Below are 20,354 nucleotides of genomic sequence, written 5' to 3'. Positions count from 1 at the left end.
GCCTCTTTAATTCCTGTTTTAACATGCAGATAACCTGCAAAATCATTTTTAACCAATGCAAACTGCACTTAATGTGTGATCGATACACAAACTGATACAGACATTCTCTGCTTGTATCATACGATTTGGCAAGAGAGGAAGACAGGAAAGCTGGGGACAGTGCACAGGACAAGACACGCAGTAAATGGCCTCAGGAAAGCTTCAAACCCAGGACTGTGCATCAGCCCTGTAGCTTATGGGTTGCCTGTTAAACCCAGTGAGCTAAACCATTTTTATGTAAATGTCAGTGACAAGAAAATCTTGCTTTAAAATATGAACCATTTTTATTTCTACTTAAAGGAAATCAAGACAGCTCTGTGACTGTAGAGTCCACCTTTAAAAACAGTCAATACTGTGAAGCTCAATAGGAAAAGAATAGTATTTTCCAAGTGTATAACTCATGCTAACCCTAATATCAATTAAATAACAGTTATAAATAATAATATAGTAACAAAGAGCTGTGCAAAAGAGTTTTTAGTGTTTTAACCTCAAACTCAAATAAGTTCAGTATCATTCATGATAAATAGCTGTATCTGCTGTAGCACTGCTGAATTTAACATCCACTGTGGTAACCACTGTTTATATGAAATGTACATGCGTACGTTTGCATTATGGAAGTTATTTATGTTTTACCTACAGTTAGTTTTTATTATTCGATCACACTAGTTCCATTGCAGTGATTAGTGCTGGTTTGGCAAGTAGATAATAGTGAACTACACCCAGAGGGTCTATCCTGCTCCATCTTGTTGACAAGATAAACACTCTCCATTGTCTGCAGGCTGGCAGTTATGAGCTAAGCTCTTTATCGGTTTTACTCCAGCTACAAGTTATTGACATGGTCTAATCATCTTGACACACATCTAGGGAAGTTTGTATACAGCTCTTGTAAACAGTATCTTGTTTTAAACATACAAAATTTAATTTTAACGTTACCCTTCTCCTCTCCACCGGCCCTTAGCTTTACGCTTTCCCTGTAGGACTGAGAAAGATTACAGCTGAAATATGGCATTCCTCATGAATCAAATGTTAGGTGACAAGTTGAAGAGTTTTACCGGAGGAGGCGGTGAAGGTAACGGTAAAGCAGGAGCAGAAGGAAAGGAAACAGCAGAGTCCAAAGGCATGTCCAGAGAGGAGTTTGAGGAGTACCAGAAGCAGATGGTGGAAGAAAAGTGAGTAAACCTTTGCAGCATTGGATGAAACACTGAAAAACAGTGCCTTAAAATAATGTTAACAACAGCTAAACTGGATAGCATGTTTACAACTATTCAGCAATATGTTTTTTGCACTGAGGTCACAAACTAGTGGTTAACATTTTTAAATGACAATCTAAGTTTGATGTAAGTGTGAATACTTGTGTGTTATTGTGTGCTTGGACTGGCCGTTTGTCCACAGCATACCCCACCGCTCATCTAATGCCAGCTGGGATTAAAATATATGTAAATGTTTAAATGTTTAACAGTGTGTAATTTTTTTTTTAAAAAAAGGGAAAGATAAAACTCATGTTAAGCGCGGGCTGTATTACTCATCGGCAGGATTAGTAATACCAGGCTATCGCGTCATGTTTGTTCCAGAGCTGCAGATAAAAGCATATAGCACCGATAAAAAGTGCCTTTCTTAATCTCAAAACCCACTCATGAATTACTATTACATTGTGGACCATAGTAGCAACATTTAGAAAGAAAGAGGTTCGTTTTCATTCCCTGTCAATACAAGCTGTATTCTACATTTCAGACATTTGTATGCTGACCAGATCCCAAAAAACTAAATGTGGAGCAAAACACTGTGTTTGTGTGGGACAGTGTGGGACAAGTTAGCATTGGTGGGAGGTGGTCTGAAGTTTTCATATGCAAAAAATACCAACACAAGAATCGCTGTAGGTTACCAAATTTGCATTTAGCATGTAAAGTCCAATGTATTTCTAAGTACAAACGGCCACTTAATTTTCTTTGTACTAGCTTCCATCATATTCACCCAAATCTGCAAAACGTGTTACTTTTTGGTGATGCCTACCTTATGGGGAGAGCATTAGACAAGCTAACTTCCACTTAAATGTAATAATCCCTGCTCTCTTTACATGCACTGGGCATAAGCCAGACTTTAGGGCTACTTTGCCCTTTAGTATGAGCTGCATGATCTTAAGACTCATTTTGGAGTCAGCTTCTGCCATTATGAGAAAATACTGTCAGTCAACATTCTCAAACTGTATTGTTTTCTATAGTGTGTGGGTGTGTATGGACTCTGGAGTCTTACTTGTGTGACTACATATGTGACATCAGCGGATGTGAGACAGGCTTATAGTTTAGCTTTAGGTACGGTTTATTCCCTTGAGGCTCAAATTAGCCAGTGAAGGAGATTAAGCTCTGTGTGTAATAACACGGTTTGGTTTCAGGAAGCCACCATTAAACATGTCTGTTAAGCCAGTGCGTTTTAAAACAATAATTATTTAATCACCTTAAAATCTGAAGGGATGCTACAATGTAAGCTAATTTCAACTAAGTGAAAAAAGAAGGTCTTAGGGCAGATTGTATAACAGATTACAGTAATTTTTGATTTATTATTTACTTATTCAAGTGGAAAATGGCAGTTTAGTCTTAATCAGGCAAGTATGGTGGTCAAAAATACAGGTTACTGTTAATTTAATAAAGGTAAGTTCAGCAAGAAAAAAAAGACATTTTTGTGATTTTCTTTTTTATTATTGTTAATTTTTAAATGTTTGTTTATTTAATTATTTTTAAGTGGCAAATGATGTTTAACGGGAAAAGGAATAGTAGTTCATTTAATTAGGGTAAGTTCACCAATACTAATTTCATTTATTTTGTGGTATTTTTTTTATTGTGATTTTTTTAAAGTAGATTTTTGTCTTTATTTAAATGTTTATGAATTTTTTGAAGTTCACCAGTTTGTTTGTTTTTGTAACTTTTTTCTTTAAAGATTATTCGAGCTATATTCTACAACAGGAAGTTGATGGACAACACTGAATAATAATGTTAGTAGAAGTGATTAAAAAATTGGTCTGCATCTTTGATTTTTTTAGAATTAGTAAAAACAAAAAAACAACAAATAACCTAACTAAGCTATTCAGGATAAGCTAAAAATGTACTTTTTTGAGTTACTGTGATTCTATTTGAGGATGAACTGCATTTAAGTAGCTAAATGCTAATATCGCCTTTGTGTATAAATGGCACAGCAATGGGAGTGAATGAGGTGAAGGAGTGCAGCCCTGGCCAAAACATCAAGTAACCCCGGATTTGGGCCAACTGCTAGCTTTCCATGTAGCTAATCTTATTATTAAGCAGGGCATTACTGCAGCTACAGTTACAGAAGTGGGCTAATAGCACAAATTACGGTTCTCTGGTCCTGTTCTGCTGCATAAATGTTGGACAAGTGGTGGTTGCCAGGCGACGATATGTCATTATAATATATTAAATATATTGTTTTTTGTACATAAATTAGATTTTACGGTCATTAAATGAAAATTATATGTTGCATCATTTGTCCATGCATGCTAAAAATGGGTCCCATTAGCCTGTTGATAAGTGGCTTGGCAAATGATTTCAGGGGGCCTGAGATGTACCTCTACCCCAAGTCTGGTCCCTCAACTTCTGATCACATAGGAAGAGTTTGTGGACAAACAGACAGTCAGACAACTACATAATCCTCACAGATCCACACAAGGTCAAACACAATAGATGAAGGCAGGAAAACAAGATCTGTGCAGTGAGACTTGCTGATCAGCTTAACAAGATAATGTTTCATACGACATTCTAATTGACGCAGCTGGCAGTCCTGGCATGTCTTCTTCTGCTAACAGTATGATGCGTGTGATAACATAATGATATGAAAGGAAATATTTACTTATATTAGATATATTTTAGGGATTCTGAGCATTTTGGAAAATATGATAAATAAATAAATAAAATCATATGATCATACATTAAATGTATGGTAAAAATAAACACAATTACATTCCAGTGATTGATTTACTGTTTCTTTTTCCTTTAACTCACACTCACTATGTGGCAGGGTTGGCCTTGTAACTTGTTCCATTTACTGGCTTACATAAAGTGCATGCATTTTGCAGGATTCAGCGTGACAAGGACTTTGCAACCAAGAAGGCTGAGAGGGCAAATCTCCGAGTGGCTTTAAGAGATAAATATCGACTTCCAGATGTAAGAAACTATATCTTTAGTTGCATTAACCTTTACATATATCAGTTTATTGTGCCATTTTTCCAAGTGTATCTCATTTACCAATGTTATTTTACTTTTATTATTATTTACTATATTGATCTATTAATTATATTTATTATTTTCATCACTGTATTACTGTTACTGATTTTCATTAAATCATTTGTATTACTTCTCCGAGCATTTTATGTGTGTGCAGCAGTTTAATGTCTGTACTATTGTGCTTAAATGTTCTATATAAATATGTTTACTCGAGTTGTATCAACTTAATTTTAACTTAGGTAAGTTTACTCTATGACTAGTACTGCATGATTTCTGGCACAACCCTTTTAGAATTACTTTACTTACATAATTACTTTCTTTAAATGGTAAAAATCCATTATTTTTACACATTAATGCAGTTGCTATTGAACCATACCAGTGCATTTGTATAGTTATTGTGAAACATTTCATATTTTCATCAGATTTAAGTAAATAATGTTTCCACATGAAGGTGAACACAATTTTTTCAACAGGGATTTGGGGAAAGGATACTTTTTAACACAGTTAATTATACTTATATTCAAAATAAAATGTGTATTTTACTTATTTATTGTGTAAGTACTGTAAAGTAAGTTATTTTAGAAAAAGCATGCAATTAATTGCATGTATTTGCTATTAATACTAGGAAAAAGACTTGTTTTTTGGGTTACTAGCAAAGCTGACTGAGACTCATAAACTTTTGTAGATGTTACTAGTAACACCTGATTCATTAATATGATGCATTTCTGCCCAGCCATAATCATTCAGTCTCTTAAACAGCTCTAAAGTGCATTTCCATGGTAACTTATTAAATCTTTGGGTTTTAACATCATTCTGAACTTACTGCATTACAATTTTGTGACTTTTGTCACAGAGCACTCAAGACACGGCATTAGTGGAGATGGCTGGGGATGACATTGATGTGCCAGAAGAGCTTGCAAAAATGGTGGATGAGGATGAGGAGGAAGAGGAGGCCAATGACTCTTTCCTCAATAGACTTCAAAACCTGGACATGGACACACTGAAAACCAAGGCCCAGGCAACAATGTCGGAGATGAAGCAGAATGCAGAGGAGAAATGTACCCTCATGTGATAACTACTTGTCTAAAACTCAAAGTATAAAATATACAGTGCTCGCATTGTACCCAGGCCTTCACACATTACTTTTCACCTGAACTGCAACATTTGAAATTAAGTGTCTATTTCACAGATAACTGCTTTTATTTTTCAGTCTTCATACTCAGACTACAGGTTAAAGTGCTTTGTTTATGGATCGCTTCTCTACATACAGGTGCTTCGTGAAATGATCCGGCCATCTTCACTTCACTTTTGCTACTTATACACACAGTATGACACTCAGTACGGTCATTTGTATTATATTTAATAATTTAAATATCGCTTCATCTGTCTCTGTAAAAAATTCAATAAAGATTTAAGGGTTCTTATTTCTTATGTTTGTGATATTCATTCAAAAACTGTCTTTAAAGAGGTTAAATTCCCATTAAGGTTAAAGCATTAAGTTCCTAATCTGGCTGAGTGGACGAGAGAGAAACTCTGGTTATTATGACAAACTAAAAGATTAAAAGATAAAGTACCTGAACGCCCCAAATATTGTTTTCTTTCAACTAACGTCTATCTGCATCATTTTCGCAAATACATTTATCTCGGATGAGATTTACTGCATATTTGGAACTTTATTTGACAGGAATTTAGATTTGCTTTTATCTACAGAAGACATTTTAGGTCACAGAGTATAATCTAGGATTATGGGCCATAGGATTAATCTAGGACCCATATACCTTGATATCTCTTCTATTAATTGACAATCATCCCATTATGTTTTTTTGTTGCTGAATACATTAAAATGTAGTTTTTAATACCTCTGTAGACATCGGAGGTATCCTTAAGAGATATTTGAAATTTGTTTTTAAATCATTTCATTTGGACAGTGACTGGTTTCAGTTTCAAGTCTTTAGACGTAAAAAGATCACATTTTGTACAGACTTTTAATAATAAGCACAAAGTGCACATTTACAACCGAACACCATGTGACAGATTAGACTTTTCTTCACATTTGAACATGAGCTGATCACATCTCCCAGCATTTAACCCTCCCTTTCCATTATGCCTGTCATCCCCCTGCTGTTCACCATCCCCCTTTCCCCCTGTAAGCTGACACAGCGCCTTTAAACATTAGCTGCTTTCTTCCTAATGGGATCTCAGGGACTTAAACTGTCATCTGATAAAACTAAGGCGCTTGATAGCTGCGCTGCACCCTCTTAACCAATTTGTACTCAATTAGGATAATGGGGAAACAAGCAAAGAGGGACAGCTTTAATATATTAATATTAATGTGATAAAAATGATTATCAGTTTCCCTTGCTTATGACCTGGCTACTATTAGGAGCGTCCAGCAGGTGTCATATAAATACGATCTGTTATTAAAGTAGTCCAAACATTAAAGGACTTTACAAATGATTTATAATTTATAAGTAGATACCTGCCAAAAATGACAAAAACAGTATAAGAGTCTGAGTTATCAAACGAAACAATTCAGTATGGACTAAAATCCGACTTTACATACACACATTTTACATACATGCTTTAGTTTACTAAAACTGAGCCATAATTAATTCTACAAATATGCCTTCACAGATATCACATGTCAACATGATGACCTACTGTAACAGGGATTAACTGCAGCGATGGTGCAAGCTTTTCCGAAGATGACCTTTTATATTTGGAACCAAGTAAATAAAGTTTCTTTATACAACAGAAATTCATTCCAATTTCTTTAAATGGCAATTATTGTTTTTGTGGAGGCGTTTTACTTTCAACATGCAAATATGTGAGATTTTGCAAAATAAATGCCTGTCAGAGTCACAGCTAACATTGTTTAGGGGTGAATTCTAATTCTAATGAATTAGGAAAAATAATAACTTTAGCAGGTTTTTACTTGCTATTCGTTTTCCCCCCCCCTGACATATTGAAAGTTAGAGAAAGGTGACGCTGCACAACACCTTACAGGGTTGGCTTCCTTCATAGTAAACATATGGTGGCTACCTACTTACCAGCAAATCTCTGCCAGGGGGGCATCTTTAACTTCTTTATTTATTCACAGGCAAAAGTAATAGGCTTTTCAGTCTCTCCTTTATTGGAAAACAACTTTGACAACCCAGAAAAGGTGGTCAGCCAAAACCACTTAACCTATAGCCATTCAGCTAATAGATCGAACTGACAATGTAGCTTGGTGGCTCAAGTGAGGCCAGATGGCTTTAAACTAGCTAGATTAGCTTTAGGTTTCCATGGATTCTTAACCTTCTCACTGACTCCTAGAAGATGGTTTATTCCCTGCTGCTCCTTTATTGTGTGCCAAAGGGCTAATAATAAAAAAACCAAAAAACCCCCAAATAGGATCAACATTTACTACCCAGCAGATTGCTGGACTTATGCAGTTACATTAACTGTTATTAATTATGCAAACATGTAAAATTGAAAACTTCGCGAAAACTATCTATCTAAAAAAAAACACTTTACGTCAGAATTGACAGCAAGACTCTCAGTAAACCTCTTTGAAGGCAATTTGTATTTTTTAAAAGAAAAGTTCTGGATTTTGTTTGGCATGCCAAGAACGCCTAAATATATCTTAAGGTAGGTGGGGTGAGGTCAGTGGAAATCTCCAGTCAAGTCTTTAGGCTAATTAAGGATGGGGTTGATCTCTGCAAGACCTACTGTAGCATCTACGGCTTTGGCTGTGCCAGCTGGCACGGGTGAATCTTGCAGGCTGCAGAATGAAATACCCAGTGCCACCAATCCAAATCCACTGTGTACTATCAGAAGCAGATCAGCAAGATTATGTGTCGATTATGTGTTGATTTGAGAAATGCAAACATGGTACTGAAGAAAACCTTTTAGCTAAAAAAGTTAAAGGAGTGAAATGGATTATGTTGAAAAATTGACTGCTCAAGCATGAATTACTTAATTATTTGTCAAGTGGGGTGCGACCCCTTACTTAGATCACTATTTTTTGCCTTTTTGGCTTTTAAAAAAAAAAAAAAGTATCATTAGACAGTGAAAAGTTATTGCAATGATTATAGTATACATGTATATTTGAACCCAATATATCAGTGTGTATTCCACTTTGAAAAATGTAATGTGATTAAATCCATTTTAATTTATCAAACCTGGTAAAATGAGTAGTGTGAGGATTAAAATCTTTCACTTGCTTGAATGAAACATTATTTTACGTGTTTACAGTGTGCAGCCATTTAAGTGAAGTCTATCTGTGTGTCTTTCCTCTCTTATATTGTCTATAATGAAGGGATTAGTAGGGGGGAAAACTCTCAGTACAAGCCATTATCTTTCAGACAATAGATTTTTTGAAAGAAAGTTTTGTTGAGCCTTCATTAGCAATGGCCTCCCTCTGTGGTCTGAATGCAGGACACATTTGGAGCAATTACTTGACCAGAAAACAACTGTCAGTCATTCTTAAAGGGGAAGGATTCCAATTAATAAACCTCTTAAACTCTTTGATTTTACTAGCATTCAACCTCCAGCTTTGGTGTCTTGTGCGGTTAAGGAGGAGTTTTGTTGGGGGAGACATGTTGCATGTTCTTTCTGCACAGAACTTCAGCAGTAGGTCATTTGCTCAGTTGTTTGCAGGGGATTTCAAGGACTTAACAGGGAGTAACAAATGCCTACGGTAGATATTGTTAGAGTCAGTTGTCTACTTACGGACTGCAGAGACGTCATGTGCGCAGCCTAGCCTGTGGAAGGAGAACGAAGGAAGGTAAGATTACTTTATGTACTTTCTCGCTATGCATTCGCTCAAATATGTTGATAAACACTTTCTATAAAGCTGATTTATATTTAGGCATGAGATGAGTTAAATTCACTCTTTTGTGCCCTGAAGGCAATCACAAAATGTATCCAGCTAAATTCTTAACCATGCTGATTGCCTTCCTATTTGACAAACTTGAATCGCATTACAATAGAAATGGGAATCAGTGTAAACTCAGGATCAGCTCAATTAAAAAAAAAAAAAGAAGAAAATTTTACTCACTCAAATTGTTTAATTATGTAAAATAGTTTTTACTAATTCATAATTCTTCCAACTTTTACCAGAAGCTAATATTCCCAATAGGGACTCCTACTCTCATTTTAAACTAAAGGATCACGATGAGCAAACTGGGGCTCCCGTAAAGTCCATCAAGACTAATAACAAACCGTTAAATTACCTTCAAGTGCAGAACTTTACATTTTTGTCTTTTTTTTCTTTCCTTTTATTTCTTTTGCAGACAGATATGTGAATTGGCTTTGCTCTTGTGGAAACGGCCTGCACACTCCACAAAATTCTGCTCTGCTGCTCTATGTGAAGCAGAACAACAGGTGCTCTGCCTCGTCTCACTTGGTAGCCTTTTGCTTTTCTCTGACAAGGAAAAAGAGACAGTGTCTCCGAAGGTTCGAATGCATTTGTCAATGGATACCCTGGGAATAGTGGATGATAGTTGCCTAGACAACTATGACATGGCAAAAGGTGCTGGGTCAAGTGCCGGAGGCAGGGTTCACAGTATCGATGTCATACTGGGATTCACTAAAGACCAGGACCCTTTACTCCATTCAGCAGAAAGTGATGAAAGCCAGAAAGCAAATGAAGCAAACCCTCAGGATCCTGAAAAGATGGTCCCATCGGACCACTACGCTCACCTACCAGACCTCGGAGACAGCTCCCAAAATTCTTCCTACCATGGTGAGTCTTTTAATAAAAGGCATAAAAACCAGGAAGTTTTTTCCTCTCAGTTTAAATCATTGAGGGGATTTTCTTGTTAACCGACTAAAGAGTGGAATTAAACCTGTACTAAGGTTGTTAAGATCTTGTACATCCAGTTTAAACATAGTACACACATTTCTGTATCAGTGCTCAGGCGCTTTAAGCCATCATGTTAATTGAGTTGCTTTTCTGAAACAACTTGTTTAAATACACTAGTTTTGCACCTCATGCAAAGCTATTTAACAATAAGATGCAATTAGTTCTGGCAAGTGGTAAAGTAACTGACAAACTTACTGTACTGTAATATTTAAGTTTGTGTACATGCTAAGGACAAAAAATAAGCATTACTCCAAACTTTACAGCCCATCAAATTCAAAAGTTAGCCCAAGTGTTTAAATAACTTCAAGCACCCAAATTAAACTGCTCACTACTGAGTTTCATCAGCAAAAATTATACATAGATGAATAGATGGGCTGGCTGTAGCTCAGGTGGCAGAGCAGGTCAGCCACTAATCAGAAGGTCGGTTGTTCGATCCCAGGCTGCCTCCTGGCTGCATGCCAAATATCCTTGGGCAAGATACTAACCCCGTGTTTGCCTACTGGTGGTGGTCAGAGGGCCCGGTGGCGCCAGTGTCCGGCAGCCTCGCCTCTGTCAGTGCGCCCCAGGGCAGCTGTGGCTACAATGTAGCTTGCTATCGCCAGTGTGTGAATGTGTGTGTGAATGGGTGAATGACTGAATGTAATGTAAAGCGCTTTGGGGTCCTATGGACTAGAAAAGCGCTATACAAATGCAGGCCATTTACCATGGTGTGGTTTAATTTTATCTATATCTTTTGACTAACGCTCTTTTATACAAAATGAAGATGTGAAATACATTTAGTGTCTTTTACATAATTTTACTTTACTTTCACTTCGGCACTTAAACAAGAAAGAAAGCTATCTTACTCTCTTCATACTTGTTAGCTGCAGGTGTAGCTACTAACACAAAAACTGATTACATATTATTATGTTTTACTTGTAAAGTAACTGGTACATCTCACTGGAAAGCAGACCATCCAGTTTGCCATATTTCTTCCTTTACCTTCTGAGGATGAAAGTAGTGCCTGTCGATACAAGCAAGGCAGGTGGGACCAGTTTGAAATTAACTAAAATTGAGTGTAATAAGTATTTAAGAATAAAGTTAATTGTCCTGCATATATCATAACCAGAATTACAAAGCGCTGTAGAACAACTAGATAGAAAAACAATTAAAAACACAGTTTATGTGTATGAATAAACAGTTTACACAGACAGGAAAAATAATAAATACAACTAAAACAAAAAGACTAATATAAAACAAAGGATAAGCCCCAAAATATATTGTATTTTCTTCACTTGTATAACACTTTTTAGAACACATCGATGCAAACCAACCAATTCTAAAATTGAAAAACAATTAAGTTTAACTGGATGTTTTAACCTCTTAAGCCCCAAGCCTAACTGATCTCCTGCCTTTTGCCCCCGTATCAGGGGGCGTTGGGGCTTAAGAGGTTAAAACTTGAGATGTACATGGCTCAGATCTCCAAGAATAAGAATTATTATCGTTATAGAGCACATCGTTCATCGTGGTTTTAGCACAGAAAAGAGCTTGATGTCATTTATCGGGACCAAAGATAAAGATTTAATTAGTTGTATCTGACAGTGACTTGACTGAAGAGGATTTGTGTCTCCCTGGTCTTTCCCAGGAGACAGAGCTGTTTATTTCATTAGCAGCGAGCTGAATGACAACAAAGGAAACGGTTGATATGTAGTATGGTTCCACTGGCTTTTATTGAGGGTTCCTTTATGACAACTCATTAGCTTAAAAAAACCTATGCGCTTTTATTGAGCTTACATGCTATATGCTACAGATATGTCATGCTACATTGCTATATGTTTTTAATTTTTGGGAAAACGACAAATTTCTTCTGCCTTGCACACTTTAAAGAGTTAAAACTGTGTGTGATTATAGACACCTCCATATTTACAGTGGCCATGCTTCAGTGTGACTGTTTGCTGGACAACAATACATATTTCATACACATTTTGTGGACAAGGGTTGAATTCTGGACTGTAAAAGATGACACACACAAAAATCCTGTATATGAAGGATGAAATAAAGCATGGTCGAATATACATTTCTGTGCAACTGCTATTTTATTACATATCTTTATCGTGAGTCTTTATCCCTGCAAGTTAAAAATATAATTCCAAAGCCAAACAGTAGTTCTGCACCAGCTTTGAAACTTGTACCTCAAAACTGTGTTTTAATATTTAATGTAGGGTTTACTATAATGTGCATTAAACACGAGTCCCTTTAAATAAGTTTTAAAGTTTGGCAGTTTAGGTTGATTTGACTGGACGCGACTTTAGAGAGGCAAGGCTGAGATGGTTTGGACATGTGCAGAGGAGTGATAGTGGATATACTATATATAAGGTTGTAGAGAATGAAGCTCCCAGGCAGGAGGAAAAGAGGACGACCACAGAGAAGATTCATTTATGCAGAGAAGGAGTAGGTGAAAATTGTGACAACAGAGGATGCTAGGGACAGGGTGAGGTGGAGGTGGAGGATCCCTAAAGGGAGCAGCCAAAAGAAGAAGAAAAGCAAGTTGGTTTGTTAAATTAAACATAAAAAAAGAAAACAACCTACATTGAAAGATTTGGAAGACTGTTCTTTGATTTGTATAAAAGCAGTCACTTTCTCCTCACGTGCACTTTTAGAACAAAGATACTTTTTATCCATGACCATATTGCGTGGAACGATTTGCTATGACTAATGAGCTTTGGTACATCACTCACATGACTCCCTTGCTCTACATCCATTTCTTAGAAAGCACAATCGACACTACAACTGTTTACCTGGCTCGTGCAGAAGCCAGTTGTCAGGGACTTGCAGGTTTAACTGGTAGCATCTGTCACTATGGGATTACTGCAGGGAGGAATTCAGTGAAAGACATGATGTCATTTAGACCTAGCCCTAACCCACCCTAAGGTTCATAAGCCTTTAAAGGGCTTTGAAAAGAGTTTTCAATCATTGATTTGTTTTAACATGGAAGCTAATAAAAGATTTCACTTTCTTAGTTGGTGGTAGAATAATGCATAAAACATTTCCCCCAAAGTATTCACTTCTTATTAGAAAAATCTTACATATATCAGGTTTTCTCGGTTTCTGATGACTGAAATAACAAAGGGCAATTAGACCATTTATTATTGTTTGCCATAAAGTGGAAATATATAACAAATGTTGGACATTTAAGTAGTGTGCAATTTAAGCCGAAACATCAAAGCACTTTAAAACCTTAGTTTCACTGCTCGGTTGTGTCCTTTTGTTGTTGTTTTTTAGAATCTGACATTTTCTCTGGTGACAAATGTGAGGGAGAGATGAGCAACTTGCAAAAGGAGGCAGATGATGCTGAGGGATCACCAGAGACCACTAACGATGAAGAGCACGCTAAAAAGAAACACAGAAGAAACCGCACCACTTTCACCACCTATCAGCTTCATGAGCTGGAGCGAGCCTTTGAGAAATCTCACTATCCAGATGTCTACAGCCGTGAAGAGCTGGCAATGAAAGTCAACTTGCCTGAGGTTCGAGTTCAGGTAAAGGCAATGTATATGAAGATATAAGCACATGTCATCCAGATATTCTCACAACCTAAATAACACCACATGGACTGATGGATAGTGTTTACCAATCTTCCAACAGAAATCCATGAAAGAAATGAATATTTACCAACCGTTTGTGTTTGATGAAGGGTTAGAAAAAATCAAAAAAGTAATATGGAACCTGAGTGGGATGGTGTTGATATGGAAGATTATTTGTTCACCTTTTAACAAACATGCTTTTTCTTGGAGGATTCATTATTCAAAGCTAATGATCCGATGACCATATTGCCTGAAACTCTTTGGCATGATTAATGGGCTTTGGTACACCTGACTCCATTTCTTGGAAAGTCGAATCACTGTTTACCTGGCTCGTGCAGAACTCAGTTAAAGTCTCTGTTTAGATTAGAGAAGGCACAGACTTACAGGTTTAACTGGAAGCATCTGTTACTATGGGATTACTGCAAGGGAAAATTCAGTGAAAGGCATGATGTCATTTGCAAAAGGTGCAGCTATTGGTAGTAAAAAAAAATTTTATTTCATTCAGAATCAATTTTAAGGATTTACTTAGTTTTTTCACCATGCAATCATATGGCATTTAACTGTTAATGCCCTTTATGTTCACTATTGCCCAGAAAGCAATTGTCCACTTTTAGGTCAAATACTGTGCACACAGACACAGAAAAAAATATTGCACCAACTTGTGTTATTACTAGAAAATAGTACATTTGCAGCCTCCATAGTCTCCAAGATATATTTTATTAATATTTTAGTTCTTGCTAATGTAATTCAAGGCTTCCTTGTCCATGCATTTCATATCATTTTGTTCGGTTCAGGTGTGGTTCCAAAATCGAAGGGCAAAGTGGAGACGTCAAGAAAAGATGGACACCACAACCATGAAGCTCCAGGATTCCTCCATGCTATCCTTCAACCGTCCACCGATGACTCCAAACGTGGGGCCAGTAGCCAATCCAATGCCGCTAGATCCCTGGCTGACCTCACCTATTTCCAGTGCCACACCCATGCATACCATTCCAGGTTTCATGGGTTCACCTCAGAGCCTGCAACCCACCTATCCAAGTCAAAGCTTCCTTAACGCCCCGCCAACGATGGTCCAGTGTATGCAGCCACATATGGGGCCACCTCCTTATCAGTGTCCTCCCAGCTTCAATGACAAATACCCAACGGAGGATGACAGGAGTTCAAGCATTGCAGCACTCAGGATGAAGGCCAAAGAGCACATTCAGTCAATGGATAAAACCTGGCAGCACATGTGATGTGAAGCAGACAGATTTGATTTAGCTGGTTCTCTATCACATCAAGACTATCTCTCCACTCTGTTACATATTCCATATGTAGGGGAAATGATTCCCCTTTGTCAGGGTGTGCGGATACTTCTTTAAGACACTCCGGCTTGCCCAGTCAGGCCCCACAGCTTGACTATAAAACAGCTGTGGAGATGTGAACGGAATGTGTCTCCGAGCCTAAAGGCTGGAGATATAGTCTCTCACTCAGAGATCCGAGGTTACAATGTAACCACATGTTCCGTTAATGTTTACAAACTCCCTTTAAAGCGTTTGACTCCTGTTCCAGTGACGCGGACACGTGATACCAAAGAATTTTTTTAAAATCTATTTTATGTCTAACAAACGTCTAACCATTTAAAAAAATCACTTTAAAATGTTTACCCTTGTTTTAACCCTACAAATACAATTAAATCCCTGCCAGGTTCTTGAACAGACTCTTGTTTAACTTTTGTAATCATTCATTTTGTAAACCTTTAGTGAATCTCTATTGAACTGAGATGAGAGATGACACATAGAGTCATGTTGGCAGAAGTAGCAATGTTTTTGTATTGTACTACAACTTGATGAAAAATTCATACTTGAGATTTTATAATTGAGTTGTGTTCTGACTGTTTTGTGGTGGTAAGATATTTTACAACACACACACTGTCACCGTTTATGGATGCATTATGTACAGGTATTAATGATATATGTTATTTCGATATAAGATTTCCGAGCTCCTATGAAGTAACTATGACCAATTAGTTGCCTGTTAAAGGGCTCCAGAGCTCCTCTGTTTTATTGTAAATTTAATTAGTTTGATGTTTTTCTTTCATTTGCTGCAAAGAAAGTGAAAATGTGCATTCAAAGCCAGTTTTCCACTAATATCAATTTTATTTAGTCTTTATAGGGAATATGAGTGTTAATGGGCTTTTGAAGAGCACCGAGTTCTGATGGGGGGAGGTTATCGTAAGTCATGGAGCGTAATCTATCTCGGAGGCTAATCTAAACAGACATGCACACCTCTTAACACCTAATTACTGCTTTTAAAGCGATTAACCCTGGATTCTCAGCCATAGACAAAGTGCCCTCAAATGGCCCTGAAAACTCTTTTTCGAGCTCTGGTTTACATGGCCCCTGCTCTAAAACTGTGACAATTATAATATTAATTAATTGATACAGAAAATATATATTTTTTAATCATGATTTCATCTTCATGTTGATTCATTTTGTCTGCTCATTATTTGAATGTTGACTAAATATTCACTTAGGTCAGGTGGAGTTGGAATTAAAAGATTAATGGGTGGTGGAAGTCTCTCTTATCTCTTGGAATTAGAAGAGTTGAATGTAACTGTTGGACCACAAATAAACAATCTTTTACTGGCTTGGCTCAGAGACATGTATGCATTAAGTCAATGCTGAAGGGTACTGGAAAAATGTTCCCTCTCAATTTTCCTTCTGCTTCTTATGGAATTTGCAAGGACTTCTAAATATGCTTAATTCTATATGTCAAAAGTACTGTATTAGCAATACATGTATAAGGGTAATACTAATAAGTAAGGTTATGAGGGAAGTATTCACAAATATTGTCTGTATATCCCATCCTTGAGAAACGGCACCATCAACAGTCAGTTTTACAGGCTTTGCTGCTCTTAGTGATCACCCTGATCATAAAACCAAAGAGAAAAAGAAGATTTCACAAACGTTTGAAGATGTTTGTTTTCTGTTTTCAATTATATTTCGAACCCCTTTATGTTTTTAGGCACGTGACTTTTATTTTCCAAATGCAAGACCCAGAATAAAGTTACAGAGCACAACTGTTGATTGTGGACCTTGTTTTTCTCTCCACGCATCCATTAGCCACCAACATGACTTTGTACTGTTAATGAGTGCTGGTGTACAATAGGCCATGTAAGATGTGACCGAGAGAGCTGGCCTGACGGAGGCCTGTTGTGCTCGTGCAGGCCTGTGGAACCTTGCCAGGCTGTTAGGCAGATGAAGCTCCACTCCATCAGGCCCAACCGGGGGTGTCAGGGGCCCTGCCTGCCAGGACGCTAAGGCCACAAGGGCTCAAGCTGTATTGAGCCCTTGTGGCCAGTAGCCTAGGTGGCTTAATTGCCCCGTTTATTTTGGGACCAATGATTGTATAAAGGGCTATTATGCATCCAAGTACTCTGCAACAATGCCTTTTAAACCTTTATTTAATCTGGATGAAAACTCTTGAGATTAAGAACCTCTTTGGCAAGAATGTCCTGGGCCTTCTGAAGAAATCTCACGCAAGCACACCAACAACATGCAGTCCACACAGCAGCGCCCTGCATGGGCTCAAACTTACACTTGCTCCACACTGATATGTCTTGTCTGATAGACACCATGAACTCCACAACCATTATTTTTAGGATATTTGCCATCAGAGATTGTCTGATTTTAGAAAAGCCTCTTATTAGAGGTGTTCAGGCTCAGTATAAGGAGTCAAAATTCTCTCTCTGCTTTGGTTTGCAGTTAGAGTGCAAATAAACGAATACCATTTACATGCCTTAGTAGTTAAGCACAATAAAGCAGTAGAATGACTTCAGATGAAAACTGTCTATGCTATATTTAGCCTTAACCAATTCTCACCACACCTTTGTCAGAAAGACTTAAAGCAGCAAATCCCAGAATATGTCCAAGACACACTCAGAAACAGCAATTCATTACACAAATTATTGTGTTATTTTGCTTGGCCAAGCATGACCTTCTCCGAGTCTCAGGCTCTAGTTAACAAGCTGGCTAGCGGGACGTGGTTCACGGTGGAAATAATGAGAGTAAGGAGCGGAAATAATTGGGTTTGATTAAGAACGTTTTTTAAAGGGACACCCTTTTCCTCTGCAGATCCCTTAGAGGATGAGGGGGCTTGAACACTGGCGCCAGTTGTTTGTCTTTGCTCCTGTCTTCACTTTGAAAATAAGTTTCTCAAACAGTGCTCCCTGCTTTGTCTCACAGACCTGCATGGCTGTATTTACAGTTTTCAGAATGATATTTTTCTTCTGAATAACCATTTTTAATAATGACAAAGAAAAATGAAATAACACTTCACCCTTTATCGAAATAAACGTTTTAAAGTCAAAAGTAATCACTAGTTTTTTTCTTATTTTAATTCTCTAATCGTATATATAAAAAAAAAACGCATAGGAGACAAAAACATGACCAAAGTTTTGATTATTTATTTCATTTCAGAGATCAGTTTATTAAGTAAACATGTGGTTTAAGTCACCCACACTAACTACCCAGCTCAGAACACAAACATAAAATTGAAAAAGATGAAATTATTTTACACCACTAGGAGGAACTGTCAAGACTCCATCTATGTTAAAAGAGTATGCTTTTCTGAAGGAAATGTAATTATTTCTGTTTTTATCACTTTTACACGTTAGTAAAGATAAGCAACTGTTTTTTATTTGATGTCACAGAGCAGGGCAACCCCACGCAGGATCCAGTGGTCTGGTGACTGGACTGTAGGCAACATCACTGCTGTGATGTAGTTCAGGTCTGTGCGCTTTGGCTTCTTGTAGATGGGGCACACATAAAGCTCAGGATGCGGAGGGGCAGTGGAGTTGACAGCGAACATGTGAATGACAGGCAAGGGTGTAAACAACACTTTGGGTGAGGACTCGATGAGACGGGTGTTCTTTCTGTCCCAGCCAGCACCATCAACGTACAAACCATAGACATAAACTCCCTCCTATTGAAGAAAGGCAGTCAATGACAGGATAGTCCATTATTTTATTCTCTCTTTAATAAAAAAAAAATCTGTTAGTCAATTGCCTGTTATTCACAATTTTCAGAAAATACTGCATTTTAACTCACTGTTGGTGAGGCTGTGATCTCCTCCTTTGTGTGCTTGAGTACTTTGTTGTTGAGTGTGACCGTGTCCAGAGCCCAGCCTTTGTTCGCTCTGGTTACTTCTTGCCTCATGGCTGTCAGAAATCCTGCAAACATCCAAATAAAGACAGGATTAGCATCAGTGTGAAGGATTTTATTCCCAGTTGACGGTAACATTTTTAGGTTTTCAACCGACTGACAGCTGGTTTTATTTATCTTCATTTAGCTTCAAAGTACAGTGTTAGGGATCGATATCAGCAGTCCTGCTTGTTTTCTCATTGGCTGTATATGATACCAGTAAAATGCTCAAAGGTTCAACTAACCCTGTGGGTTGAAGAAGCCTGTCATCCAAAATGTTTTTGGTCTTCCTTCAAACACCCAACTGTGGAACTGTTTGTTTCTCTCCAGGAGCTCAGTGAACCAAAAGCCTAGCGTGGAAGACTCCCAGGAGATTTTCCTCCACAGGTTTGGCACACGGGCATCAAAAATATTGTCGAGGGCATCACGCAGGTTCTAGGAGTGAAGTACAGACTTTAAAACTTCATGAGTGCAATTAATCGTATAGTTTAATCACTATGTGTAAAAAAAGAAATAAACCATTTCTGAAGTTAACAGTTAAAATGATTCCAAATATGGGGCGGGGGATCGTGGCTCAAGAGTTGGGAGTTTGCCTTGTAATCGGAAGGTTGCCGGTTCGAGCCCTAGTTTGGACAGTCTCTGTCGTTGTGTCCTTGGGCGAGACACCTTACCCGTTGCCAGTGTCCGGCAGCCTCGCCTCTGTCAGTGTGCCCCAGGGTGGCTGTGGCTACAATGTAGCTTGCCATCACCAGTGATGACTGGATGTGTAAAGCGCTTTAGGGACTATTAAACTGCTATATATGTTAATATTTGAACAGAGAAGTAAATTTACCTCGCTCATTATTATAGTGCCATCGATGGCCAACTTCAGGTCTGTCAGACTTATGCGCACCAAACTTATAATCCTTTGCATTCGATCTACTTCCTGACGTAGGAAGATGTTCATTGGGTTAAGCGCTCCCATCTTCAAGAGCCTCGCTTTGACCTTAACCAATCAAAGTGACAGCCATTAGATTTTAGTTCATGTAAACGTGACAAAAAAGCATTTGAACAGACAAACTGACCTCATGAGGTACATAGTTAGGAGGCAGCTTCTCCAACATGTCCTGTGCCATGTTATAAACAACAGACTCTCGAGTCACTCCTGATCCCCCTCCACTTTCCTTGGGCTGAATATTTGTGATTGTGTCTAGCACTTCAGCAGATGTGTTTGTCTGGTACCTGGTTAATATTCGTTACAGAGCAGAAATGCGTGGTTAGCAATTATATCAGCAATTACAAGCAAAGCATTCAATGTTTCGTGATGACCACATCCTCTCCTTACGTGATATCAGCATTAGAGTGCAGTCCTAATGCCTGGGGTGAATCCACAGTGGGCAAGCTCTGAATATATTCCATGTACTCCTCCACTGTCTCGCACACAGGAATCTTATAGCCCGTGTAAAAGCAAAATGCTGGATCAAACATCTTTTTACTGAACCACACCTGCAGA

General features: G+C 37.8%; 3 protein-coding genes across 3 annotated transcripts in view; 2 read left to right on the top strand and 1 right to left on the bottom strand.

The window, feature by feature from the left end:
• Positions 1–513: 513 nt before the first annotated feature.
• cplx4c (complexin 4c) lies at positions 514–5,722 on the top strand. Its single transcript, XM_085377574.1, has 3 exons — positions 514–1,208; positions 4,121–4,208; positions 5,122–5,722. Exons 1-3 carry the CDS (start codon positions 1,042–1,044, stop codon positions 5,338–5,340), a joined length of 474 nt encoding a protein of 157 aa, XP_085233700.1. The 5' UTR covers positions 514–1,041; the 3' UTR covers positions 5,341–5,722.
• A 2,718-nt stretch (positions 5,723–8,440) lies between these two features.
• LOC146613178 (retinal homeobox protein Rx2-like) lies at positions 8,441–15,359 on the top strand. The gene is made up of 3 exons (XM_085377654.1): positions 8,441–9,996; positions 13,378–13,634; positions 14,474–15,359. Exons 1-3 carry the CDS (start codon positions 9,714–9,716, stop codon positions 14,912–14,914), a joined length of 981 nt encoding a protein of 326 aa, XP_085233780.1. The 5' UTR covers positions 8,441–9,713; the 3' UTR covers positions 14,915–15,359.
• Positions 15,360–18,356: 2,997 nt separating this feature from the next.
• LOC146613177 (dynein axonemal heavy chain 8-like) overlaps positions 18,357–20,354 on the bottom strand; it is a 34,001-nt gene continuing 32,003 nt past the window's right edge. The window contains exons 85-90 of the mRNA XM_085377747.1: positions 20,187–20,347; positions 19,927–20,083; positions 19,695–19,847; positions 19,108–19,297; positions 18,770–18,891; positions 18,357–18,644 (exon numbers count right to left, since the gene is read on the bottom strand). Coding sequence (XP_085233873.1) covers positions 18,357–18,644; positions 18,770–18,891; positions 19,108–19,297; positions 19,695–19,847; positions 19,927–20,083; positions 20,187–20,347 — 1,071 coding nt within the window. The remainder of the gene's footprint in view (positions 18,645–18,769; positions 18,892–19,107; positions 19,298–19,694; positions 19,848–19,926; positions 20,084–20,186; positions 20,348–20,354) is intronic.

The sequence above is a fragment of the Diplotaxodon limnothrissa genome, linkage group LG18 (assembly GCF_057381915.1).
Source record: "Diplotaxodon limnothrissa isolate DT_005_m linkage group LG18, D_limnothrissa_male_GT1.1, whole genome shotgun sequence".
Classification (NCBI taxonomy): Eukaryota; Metazoa; Chordata; class Actinopteri; order Cichliformes; family Cichlidae; genus Diplotaxodon; species Diplotaxodon limnothrissa.
This window is presented reverse-complemented; position numbering and strand designations above follow the sequence as displayed.